This window comes from Chroicocephalus ridibundus, chromosome 16 (genome assembly GCF_963924245.1).
Source record: "Chroicocephalus ridibundus chromosome 16, bChrRid1.1, whole genome shotgun sequence".
Taxonomy (NCBI): Eukaryota; Metazoa; Chordata; class Aves; order Charadriiformes; family Laridae; genus Chroicocephalus; species Chroicocephalus ridibundus.
Window position 1 is genome coordinate 2,542,759 of NC_086299.1, and position 11,345 is coordinate 2,554,103.

Below are 11,345 nucleotides of genomic sequence, written 5' to 3' on the forward strand. Positions count from 1 at the left end.
CCAGCAGGGCGGGCAGCGAGGGGTTGCCTGCGCATCGGTTGTGCTGCGCTGTCAGATCCAGCTTCCTGAGGCACAGCGTGGGCAGCTTGTACCGCGTCGTTAAGCCCTTGAGCTGTGTCCCACAATGAACCCTGAGCGTGCCAACGTCAGGCTGCTTCGTTTGAGGGAGTCCTCTGTTTCCCTTCAAGGCCTCAGTAGACGGCAGAGCTTCCCCTTCGGCCCTGGAGCTGTGTTTCCTGCGGTAACTGCTTCCCAGGGAACGATGTATTTTCACCCCTTGCCTTCCCTGCCTGTTGCTTGTTGGCTTAGACCGATGGCTCCCACTGTTTCATCCCTAAAGCGTGGTACCACACCTTTCTGCGGAAGCCATGCTGCTTTCTGTCTCACCGTTTGCCACCTCTGGGTTTGTCTTTCTCAGCTCCTGGTGCCCAGCAGTTCTGCTTTCTCCTCTCTACCCGCGCCGGCGGTCTGGGCATAAACCTTGCTACGGCCGACACAGTCATTATTTATGATTCTGACTGGAATCCCCACAATGACATCCAGGTTTCTGACTTTTCCTTTTCCTTCCCATATAGTAAGTACTGCTCTGGCTCTGCCCTCTGTTTGCCCACCTGCACAGGGAGGTTGGTCTCTTCTCTCGAGAGCTGCTTGACCCTTTCTGCTGTACTTGAGGGACGTGTTTCTGCTCAGCAGCCACCTTCCTGCACCCACCAGCCTTGCTCTGGCCTGTCTGTGTCATGGGAGAGGCCTGGCACATAAAACTGCCTCTCTCCTGTGGGCTTCTCACTTTCTCCTGCTGCTCGTGCACAACCAGGTGTCTCCTCCTCTTTTGGAGAGCTTCCACTTGCGTTTCCAAAAGCCCAGGGCAGACCCTAGCTAAGGACTGACCGCCAAGGGGGATTGGCAGCGGGAGCAGGCGAGCAGCCAATGCCTCTGAAAATAACGGAAAAGTGAAGAGAAATGCGTATCCCTCCCGTGCTCCCCACCTGGGAGAAGGTCTTCTCCAAAGCTACATGTACTGTTGCCGTCCATTTGTGCCAGCATTTCCTTTCCCTGGGTCTGGGCGAGAGGACGGGCTGGTGCAGGGCGGTGAAGGAGCAGTGTGGGCCTGGTGAATCTGCAGCCGGAGGGTTCCTGGGGCGCGTGTCCTCGCTGCCTGCCTTCAGACCCTTCAGTTAGGGGTCCGCATGGGGCAGCTGGCCTGCCTGCAGGCAGTGGAGGGGGTCAGAGCGACTGAGGAGCCCCTCTCGCTCCACCGCCCCGTAGCAGCCCGAATGCTGAATTCATGCCTTGCCTTCGCGCCGCCTTTGTGCAGCCTGGAGGGGTGGGAAACTCGAACCCCTCATCTGGTGCCACACGGAGCCGCCCTCGACAGCTTCATTCTCTGCCCGCAGGCATTCAGCAGAGCTCACCGAATCGGGCAGAACAAGAAGGTGATGATCTATCGCTTTGTGACGAGAGCCTCTGTTGAAGAGCGCATCACCCAGGTGGCCAAAAGGAAGATGATGCTCACCCACCTGGTGGTCCGCCCGGGGCTCGGCTCCAAGTCGGGCTCCATGACCAAGCAAGAGCTGGACGACATCCTCAAGTTTGGGACAGAAGAGCTCTTCAAGGATGACGTGGAAGGTGAAGTTGGGAAGGTGCTGGGGTTATTCTGCGTGTGGCGGGGCCCTGTCTGAGCTGCGGGGGCTCATTCTCCTCTTCTTCCGACGCAGGTATGGTGTCTCAGGGACAGCGGATTGCCATGCCAGATGCTGTCACCCCTTTCTCTGACTCACTGTCAACCAAAGCGGGTGCAGCGACTCCCGGCATGAAAAAAAAGCACGGTGGCACCCCACCAGGTGTGTAGCACCCCCCTTGTTGGGCAGACCTGTGCCCCTCCCTGCACTCAACCTGAGCTCGCCTGGCTCTGGGAGTGGGCTGCCTCCGGCACGGTGATTTGTGCTTCCATTCCCCTCGCTTTGCTCTCCAGGTGACAATAAGGATGTGGAGGACAGCAGCGTGATCCACTACGACGACGCTGCCATCTCTAAGCTTCTGGACCGAAACCAGGATGCGACTGATGACACGGAGCTGCAGAACATGAACGAGTATCTCAGCTCCTTTAAAGTGGCCCAGTATGTTGTCAGAGAAGAGGACGGTGTGGTAATGTGATTAGTATCATGTCTTAAAATCGCACCTCTTTGTATGTCCCTCTGTGTTTCTTCTACTCCCTTTCCTGTTCTTGCGAGTGTTTGGGCGCGGGGCAGGACTCCTCCCTGCGCTCTCGCTGCGACTGCTCTAGATTGGTCCAGACCTGGGGGTCTCAGGTTGATGGGACCGGCCGCAGGCGGAGGAAGCAGAGTTGTCTTTGTCCTGTGCAGCCCATGGTGCAAGCCGGGCTCTGTCCCTGTTGGCACAGGACCTCATTTCGATCAAAGCATCCATTAGGCACCTTCTTCCGTCCTTCTGAAGGCTCTTCCCCTGCTGGGGAATGGGCACGGTGCTGCTCATGTACTGCGCTGCTGTCGTTTGTTTTCCCGGTAGCTGACTGACTTATTTCCCCCGTGTGTTGATGCGGCCGATAGTCGGCTGCTGCTCCGGGAGGTCTCTGCAGATCTATAGTTTCTCCCTTGATGTGAGCGCGGGCACTGCAGGGCGGGATGGATGGCAGTGTTCGGAGGAGATCGTTCTGGGTGGGAGGCTGTCTTGGCCCTGTGACAGCCTTGCACCGAGGTCAGTACGTTTGGGCAAAGACGCAGGAGGCAAATTCCAGCCAGTGTCTCGGTGCCCTCCCTCCCTCTCTCCCTGGAGTGCCGTTAGGGGACAGGCAGCGGGGCCACGCGGGCAGGTCTGTGGCTGCCCCATCTCAAGCCTTTTGTCTCTTGCTTTGCAGGAGGAGGTGGAACGTGAGATCATCAAGCAGGAGGAGAATGTGGACCCCGACTACTGGGAGAAGCTGCTGCGGCACCACTATGAGCAGCAGCAGGAAGATCTGGCCAGGAACCTGGGGAAAGGGAAGAGAATCCGCAAGCAGGTCAACTACAACGACGCCTCGCAGGAGGACCAAGGTATGGCCGCTGGGCTTCTGAAGAGCTGCACACACAGGTTCCCTGATGGACATATTGGCCGAGTCGTGGCTTGGCGTTTCTCTGCTGTTTGTTAGAATGCGTGGCGCTGTACTTACCAGATTCCTAAACTTTCCAGGGCAGAAATTCTTCAAAGATTTTTTCTTTTTATTTTTCAGTCTGTAAGTGCTGCTTTTGCCAGAAGAATTTAGGAAAAACATGTCTGTGGGCAAAATATTTCAAATTGGGATTTTTCTGAATAGGAGAATACTAATTTTGGAAAACCTGAGAATGTGGTTTCCTGCTCGTTGTGCCCCCTCTCTCACTGTCTGGCAGCGGATGCTGGTCACACCTGCGGGCAGGCTCTCGCCTGTCCTGCACGTCCCTCCTGGGCAAGATCCCACTGCTTGGGTGCTCTTCTAACCTGGCCTCCCTTGCGGTCTGCAGAGTGGCAGGACGAGCTCTCCGACAACCAGTCGGAGTACTCCATCGGCTCTGAGGATGAGGATGAAGACTTTGAAGAGAGGCCAGAAGGTCAGAGTGAGTTAATGTGTTTGATACTCCATGGGATTTTGCTCTGCGGGAAGGCCCTGGCACTCAGGTGCAGCAGAAACATCTGGGTTGGAGGGACTGGCGTGCTTCTGGGCCTCCGTCCCGGGGGAGCTATCCCCACTTGCCTGCCAGGTGAGGAGATTCCTGGGGCAGGGATGGCAACCAGCCATTTCCTTCACTGGCCGCTACAAGACCTTGCTCAGTCCTCACGATGGAAGGATGGGGACGGCAGGAGGAGCAGGCATGGTAGCCCCTTGCCTGCTAAAGGTGGAAGGGTGCCCCGGCTCAGGGAGGACAGTGGGACAGGTGGAAGGTCCTGCTCCCGTCAGGAGGGAGCGCAGGAAGGTTGGGGCAGAGAGCCATCTGCGTGAGCACTTCAGCCATCCTTCCTCGCTGGCTGGGCCCGTCCATCACTGAGGCTGCTTGGCTCTAGGTGGCAGAAGACAATCCCGGAGGCAGCTGAAGAGTGACCGGGACAAGCCTCTCCCTCCTTTGCTGGCGAGAGTTGGGGGGAATATCGAGGTGAGTGTCAGCCTCAGCCAGAGCACGCCTGGTGCAGTTGTGCCAGGGCTGCCCTGGGCTTGTGGGCTGGACTCCGAGTCGCCAGCACACTAGTCCTGGTCCAGCACACCTGTAACAGCCGCGAGGCTCTGAGATGCCACACGCTTCTGAGGTGCGTGGTGATCTCAGCGACACCTCTGCTCCCTGCAGGTTCTCGGCTTCAACGCCCGACAGCGCAAGGCTTTCCTGAACGCCATCATGCGCTGGGGCATGCCGCCCCAGGACGCCTTCAACTCTCACTGGCTGGTCCGGGATCTGCGAGGGAAGAGTGAGAAGGAGTTCAGGTACGGGGTGTCCCGGGCTGTCAGGGTAAGGGCTGTCCTGGGCTCTGGTTGATCGCGGTGAACACTTAGCTCATGCGTGCAGTGCGACTCTGATCACCCCGTTGTCTTGCCGTGTCACCATCTCTGCCGTGCTTCCCAGGGCAGGGCAGCGGCTGTGCCGTGACAAAGCCAGCTGGGCAGCACTAGCCCAAGTGTCTGCGTGCCCCCACTGAGGTTTCTTTTCGGGGGCCAATGCCTGTTTCGTTCGAGAGGGCTGCTGTCGTTCTCTCTATGACAGGGTAAACCTTAGCCTGGGCGTGAGACTCTGTCCTCGCCCACGGGTGGAGGCAGGTGATGTCGGTTCTTGGCTCAGCAGAGAGTCCATGGGCTGCGCTGGACTGAGGTCTGGCTTCCCTTCCGCAGGGCGTACGTCTCCCTCTTCATGAGACATTTGTGTGAGCCTGGGGCTGACGGTGCCGAGACCTTTGCGGACGGTGTCCCCCGGGAAGGGCTGTCACGGCAGCACGTGCTGACTCGGATAGGAGTCATGTCACTAGTAAGGAAGAAGGTGGGTGAGTAAACTTTTAAATTTGCCGTTTCAGGTAATTTCTGGAGGCTTGTGGGTTTCACTGCCTGCTGAATGCCTCTCGCCAGGGATCCCCTACTGAATCTCCCAGGCTCAGTGCACATCCATTTTGACTGTGTTTGACTTGATGGTGTGCAATCTGCCCCAGGTCCAGGAGTTTGAGCATGTCAACGGGAAGTACAGCACCCCAGATCTGATTCTCGAGGGCCTGGAGAGCAAGAAGTCCAGTGAGATTGTGTCTTCAGATCCCAACACCCCCGTCCCGGCCAGCCCAGCACACGTGCACACAGGACCTGTGGCCCTTGCAGGTAGATGTGCCTACAGGCTTCCAGGGGATTGTGGCTTGGCTCTGGCTTGGGAAGGGAGGTGGGCCAGGACACCAGAAGGTCCTGCAGGTGTCTGCCTACCCTGGCAGTGTGCACGGTCCTCGGGGCCCCTGTCAATAGTTTCTGTGCCTTGCTGTTGCTACAGACAAAATAGAAACACAACTCGGGTTCCAGGAGGAAAAGGACCAAGTGGAGCAGAAGTCCAGGAAAGTGTCTGACATCCAGGTAGGGTGGCTTCTTTCAGCATCTCCTCCGGGAGACCTTCTCATGGCCTGCCTGGAGACTTGGAGCACTCCCCGAGGAAGGGGCAAGACCTGCCTGATCTGGTGTGGGCGCTTTACGTTAAGGTGCCTGCGAGCGCCGAGAAGGTGGAAAGCGAAGAGCACCCAGAAAGTTGCGACAGCAAAGAGAAACCAAGGGAAGAGAAGCAAGAGGAGAGTGAAAAGGCAGAGCCTTCTCCTGAGCCCCTGGTGAAAGGTGAGTCTCTGTGGCTCGGATGAACGCGATCCCCATGCGTGGGCTCCCCTCTGAGCTGCGGCTGGGGCTTCCGTGGGGCTGTGGCACCCAGCAGTGACATCGATTCGCACTGGAGAAGTTCTGCAGCTGATGTTGTGTGGACACCAGGGTGTGCACCCTGCCAGTCTCGGACGTGCTGGTGCTCCTGACGGGCTTCCCCTCTGGTGGGAGGCTCCTGCACTTGCATCTTGCTCGGGTCTTCCTCTTCTCCAAATCACACTGGGAAACCTGAAAGTCACAAGGTCTTGTAACAATTCCTGAAAAAACAATTCCAGGTTGTAAATAAGGAGAAATGCTCATTTTGTGGGGCGTATTCTGTTCCTACCAATACATTCCTCCAGATATCTCAAGAAAGAGGGAAAACTAAGTAAGTTTTCTTGATAAAATGCATAAGAATATTTTGGTTTAAGTTTTTTGAATGCTTTGAACATACAAACAGTATAATCACTTCACTCTAAAAGGGAAAGTCTATCCAGGCGATAAGTTGTTGTTCCCTGAAGAGCGTTCTGCATGTCGAGCTTTTCTCATGTCCCGTTCCCTTCTGCAGATGAGGGGATTCAAGAGAAAGAGAAGCCTTTGGAGAAGCCAGAGTTGAACAGCAGCCCAGGAAAAGGGGAGGACAAAGATGTCAAACCAGGTGAGGTGCAAGGAGACTTTGGGGTGAGAAGTGGGGTGAAGGGTCTCCAAAGCAAGGCCCTCTGCGTGGTGTGATGGTGAGGATGGCCATCAGCACCCGCAGCAGCTGGTGTTTGTCTCCTGACGATGCTCAGGAGCCACGAGCGGGAACAAGACCCCGCTACGGTGGGCACTGCCTGTACTTGCCGAGCAAACAGTGGGACCTGCTGGGAGAGCATGGGCTGGTGGCTTTTCCAACAGTGGCTTTAGCAGGGTGCTCCTCTGGCAGCTGATGGGGCAAGGATGACTCCGGTCGGTCTTTTGGCAGAGTAGGGTTAGGCAGGAGCAATTCCTTGTGTTTGCCAAGCAGAGGAGGCCAAGGTGGAGGAGAAGGAGCACAGCGAGGCTCAGCAAAACGGTGACAAAGAGGAAGAGGAGGATGGAAAGAAGGATGACAGAAATGTGAACTTCCGATTCATGTTCAACATTGCTGACGGTGGCTTTACAGGTAAGAGCAAGAGATGAGGCTTTGGCTGCTCCTGCAGAGCTTCTGCACAGAAGCTCTGAACCTGTGCGAACCGTTTAAAAGCAGCAAGGTGTCCTGGTTTTGCCCTGTGCCCATGGCTACCTGGCAATTGTCATCACTCGCCCTGCTTGATGTGCTGTGCCATGTCCCTGGCAGCCCTGCTGCCTGACCGGGCTGTCTTGCTTCTGCTTCCACAGAGCTGCACACGCTGTGGCAGAATGAGGAAAGGGCTGCCATCTCCTCTGGCAAGATCTACGACATCTGGCACCGCCGACATGACTACTGGCTTTTGGCAGGAATTGTCACGTACCCTTTGACTTGGTGGGAGCGTGCCCCCGCCGTTGGGAGGTGGCGAGGCGAGGGAGACCTCCACAGGGCGCGGGAGCTGGGGTGACAGTGCGGTATCAAGCAGGGAGGGGGTTTGTCGATGTGGTGTCACTGCGGGGCAATGGGAATGCCATCGAGTGGCCAGTTCTTCCCTTGACGCTCCCTCCACACCAGCCATGGCTATGCCCGCTGGCAGGACATCCAGAACGACCCACGCTACGTGATCCTGAACGAGCCCTTCAAGTCGGAGATACACAAGGGGAACTACCTCGAGATGAAGAACAAGTTCCTTGCCCGGCGGTTCAAGGCGAGTTGCAGGTCCAGGGCTGGTGAGTCCTTACCGGCGCTGGGGGACCAGCGCAGCGCTGCGGGGAGCCCCCCAGCACCTTCTGGGAGTGCAGCAGGGAGCGGTTGTGGGCTTTGCGAGGGGCTCGTGGTCACTGGAGGAGAGCAGGCACCCGGCAGCTTGGTCCCGGGGAGCTCTGCAGTGTGGTGCACGGGACAGGGCTGGCTCCCTGGGCTCCTCCCTGTGCGCGGGCTGGGTGCTCTGCCCATTCCTGACGCGTGTGATGCTGTGGGAATGCTGCCCAGACCCCTTTCTGGGGTGCTCGGTGTCTGAGCAGGATAAGAAAACATAAGGGCTAAGCCTGTTCTCCTGGGAGTTTTTGGGAGTGGGGATGGCGGGAGCACGGCAGGGCAGAGGCTGTGCCGGTGTGAACCGCGTGGGCAGCTGGAGCCTGCGGTGCGGTACTGGTTTATACTGGTGCAGGGTCTGGTCCTGACTCCTTCCCCTCCTGACCTCCCAGCTGCTGGAGCAGGCCCTGGTGATCGAGGAGCAGCTGCGGAGGGCTGCGTACCTGAACATGACCCAGGACCCCAATCACCCGGCCATGGCATTGAACGCCCGTCTGGCTGAAGTGGAGTGCCTTGCCGAGAGCCACCAGCACCTCTCCAAAGAGTCCCTGGCTGGGAACAAGCCCGCGAACGCCGTCCTGCACAAGGGTGCGTGCCGGCAGAGGTGGGGGGAGCCTGCCCCAGGGGGCCGGGAAGGGTTTGCCACCCTGACCGAGGGGAAATCCAGCCGGGAGGTTGTCTCCGTCCCGCCTTCCCTCGGCCAGGAGCTGCCTGCTCCTCCCCAGCTCGCTTTGCTGGGGTGGGCATCGGGAAGTGGCACGCTGCTGCTGTGGCCGGTGGTGGCAGGGCTCCTGGAGGTGGGACACAGGGGGTCCGGTGAGCGTCCCCCTGGCCTGAGCGCCGCCTTGCTCTGCTTGCAGTGCTGAACCAGCTCGAGGAGCTGCTGAGCGACATGAAGGCTGACGTGACGCGCTTGCCCTCCATGCTGTCCCGTATCCCGCCCGTGGCTGCCCGGCTGCAGATGTCCGAGAGGAGCATCCTCAGCCGTCTGGCCACCCGCGGGGGGGACGCCACCGTCCAGCAGGTCAGTGGGGATGGGGACGGAGCCCCTCGCCGGGCGGGGTGGTGGTGGATCCGGGGCTGCAGGTCAGCGGCTCTTCTCCTTCCTTACCTCCCCAGGGCTCCTTCGGCTCCTCCCAGATCTACAACAACAACTTTGGGCCAAATTTCCGGGGTCCCGGGCCAGGTGGGATTGTCAACTACAGTCAGATGCCTCTGGGACCGTATGTGACCGGTAAATTGGGGTTTTGAGTGGACGCTTCTGAGCAGAGAAACTCAGGGGGTGGATTTGAGAGGGCTGGAGCATCCCCAAAGGACGATGGGCGAGCCAGGTGTGTGTTTTTTCATTACAGATATTTAGCCGTTCCCATGATTTTCCTCTGTAGCTCCCGTTGCCAGCCGAGGTAAGGCTGTGCTCGCTGCTCTCCGCGTTCTGTTCGCGGGGGCCTCGTGGGAACACGTGTGCAGACACGTGGTGGGGCAAAGGGGCCGTACAAGGGCTCTGCTCTGGGCTGCCCCCCGGGTGCTGCTGTCTGGATGCCGCCTCTGGCTCCAGCAACCACAGCGCGTGCCGGCAGCGGAGGTGGGAGCAGGGGCAGGATCCTTCCGGAGCCCTTGGGCTGGCTGCCCCTGCCCGGGGGACTCGGTGTGCTCCCCTCGCCCCTCGTTTGCCGTGGGGAGGGTCCGGAGCCCGGGTGACGGGCAGCTCTCCCCTCTCCTTGCAGCAGCCCCCGGGGGCCGCTCGCTGGCCCCCCAGCCGAAAGCCGCCCCGTCACTGGAGGAAGGGCAGGGGGAGCGCGGCGGCGGTGCCTGCGGGGAAGACGAGCTGCCGCTGGGTTCTGCTCCCGCTTCAAGTGTGCTTCAGCTGACGCCACCCCCCGCCATCGCCGCAGCGGCTGGGACGGGGGTTTCATTTCTGTGTACATTTTTTTGCACTTTCTTATTGAAGACTTGAAGAGTTTGTCTGGGCGAGGTGGGCTGAGCTGAAGAGGGAGGTCGTCACGGTGTTTGTGTCTGGTTTTATTGGCACGTGTGGGGTGTGAGGGGAGGCCGGCGGGTGTCCTGCTTCCCGCCTGGGGCCGAGCCGGCTCCTCAGCTTCCCCCTAAGGTCCATTTCTACGTCCTTGTGGTGTTTGAGCAAGTGCATGCCCGCTGCCGGAGCCGCTGCCAGCCCTGCTGCCGGAGCCCCGGCGTGTGCCAGCGTGGCCGTGGTGAGCCCCGGCACTGTCCCGGCAGCGTGGCCGTGGCATGGCCGGGGCTCCCCGTGTGCCGGGCTTGGGGCACGCGGGCGGAGGTGACAGGGGCGGGAGGGAGGGGACGGCGGGAGCCGGGACGGGGACACCTGCGAGCGCGGTGACACCGACTGCGCCGCGGTGGCGGCCTCTCGCCGGAGGCTGGCGGCAGCTGCGAGCAACGCCCCCGCATTCACGTCGTGCTCCGTGTGTCCCGGTTTCTGTTCTCTGTGTTTTAATAAATCCTTTGGGAAGGATGCAGCGGGAGCCTGGCGGGCGAGCGGCTCGGGGGGCGAGCGAGGGCGGGGGTCCCGCCGCGGTGACGGGGTGGCCCCGGGGGGGGTGGTCCCGGCTGCGGTCTCGGCCCCTGCGGACACACACACACACACGCAGGGTCCGTCACCGGCCCCCGAGCTGCCCCCTCCCCAGCTCTCCCCCACGCTCTTGCACACAGACAGACAGAAGGGCGCGTGTGCGTGCGTGTGCATGCGTGTGTGTACATGTAGACAGATATTGTCATTTTTATACGGTTGCATATACACCCCCCCCCCTACATAACCTACATACATACGTATGTATATACTTCTACAGATAGGTGTAGCCGTGTGGATCTCTGCCTGTATACGCACGCGTGTAGCTGTACACAGAACTGTACTTCTTAGATACGTGTGTGCATGTATCTAAGCGTACATAGGTATAAATAGGAATAGATATATAGGTGTATTGATATACAGATGTAGCTAAAGGTGTAGGTGCCTAGGTACAGCTGTATCTATGCAGGTGTGTATGTATACGCACACACACACGTGTGTATTTTTATACACAACGTGTTTGTAGTTTAATGCATGTGTGTTCATATGTATCTATGCTTATGTACGTATATAAGTAAATATAAAGGGTGCGTGTATCGAGGCGTAGTGGTGGGTAGGGTAGGTATGGATGTATAGACACGTACTTACGTAGGTGTATATGCACAGATGGATGTGTGTACGTATACACAGAAACATGGATTTGTAATTCATATATGTGCATATATGCACACATACACATGTAGATATCTACATATCTAGATCTCTGTAGATATATAGGTATGTAGATCTGTGTGTATATACACAGACACATATATATGTATTTGCCACTTTTGTATATTTTATGTAAGTGTAGATATAAATAGGTAAAAGTATATAGATATAGCTACACATATATGTGTGTGTGTATACACAGATACACATATATAGATATATTTGTAATTTTATACATATATATGAGTGTATATATATGTTTATGTATGCATACAAACTTCTAGGTAGTTCTATAGATATACATATATAGATAAAAGTATGTAGGTAAAGATACGGATAAATAAACATATCTATAGTGG

At 57.7% G+C, this 11,345-nt stretch overlaps 1 protein-coding gene across 3 annotated transcripts in view; it reads left to right on the forward strand.

Moving 5' to 3' along the window:
- CHD5 (chromodomain helicase DNA binding protein 5) overlaps window positions 1-10,213 on the forward strand; it is a 32,174-nt gene extending 21,961 nt beyond the window's left edge. For 2 of the 3 annotated variants that reach the window (XM_063353536.1, XM_063353537.1), the window contains exons 22-42: window positions 419-543; window positions 1,395-1,626; window positions 1,716-1,841; window positions 1,973-2,145; window positions 2,876-3,050; window positions 3,495-3,587; window positions 4,033-4,121; window positions 4,311-4,444; window positions 4,847-4,991; window positions 5,158-5,317; window positions 5,481-5,560; window positions 5,683-5,812; window positions 6,399-6,488; window positions 6,837-6,974; window positions 7,190-7,298; window positions 7,494-7,626; window positions 8,126-8,321; window positions 8,594-8,757; window positions 8,853-8,967; window positions 9,086-9,136; window positions 9,458-10,213. In XM_063353536.1, coding sequence (XP_063209606.1) covers window positions 419-543; window positions 1,395-1,626; window positions 1,716-1,841; window positions 1,973-2,145; window positions 2,876-3,050; window positions 3,495-3,587; window positions 4,033-4,121; window positions 4,311-4,444; window positions 4,847-4,991; window positions 5,158-5,317; window positions 5,481-5,560; window positions 5,683-5,812; window positions 6,399-6,488; window positions 6,837-6,974; window positions 7,190-7,298; window positions 7,494-7,626; window positions 8,126-8,321; window positions 8,594-8,757; window positions 8,853-8,967; window positions 9,086-9,093 — 2,615 coding nt within the window. In that variant the 3' untranslated portion in view covers window positions 9,094-9,136; window positions 9,458-10,213. The remainder of the gene's footprint in view (window positions 1-418; window positions 544-1,394; window positions 1,627-1,715; window positions 1,842-1,972; window positions 2,146-2,875; window positions 3,051-3,494; window positions 3,588-4,032; window positions 4,122-4,310; window positions 4,445-4,846; window positions 4,992-5,157; window positions 5,318-5,480; window positions 5,561-5,682; window positions 5,813-6,398; window positions 6,489-6,836; window positions 6,975-7,189; window positions 7,299-7,493; window positions 7,627-8,125; window positions 8,322-8,593; window positions 8,758-8,852; window positions 8,968-9,085; window positions 9,137-9,457) is intronic. The other variant, XM_063353538.1, reaches the window with a different exon arrangement.
- The last annotated feature ends 1,132 nt before the right edge of the window (window positions 10,214-11,345 follow it).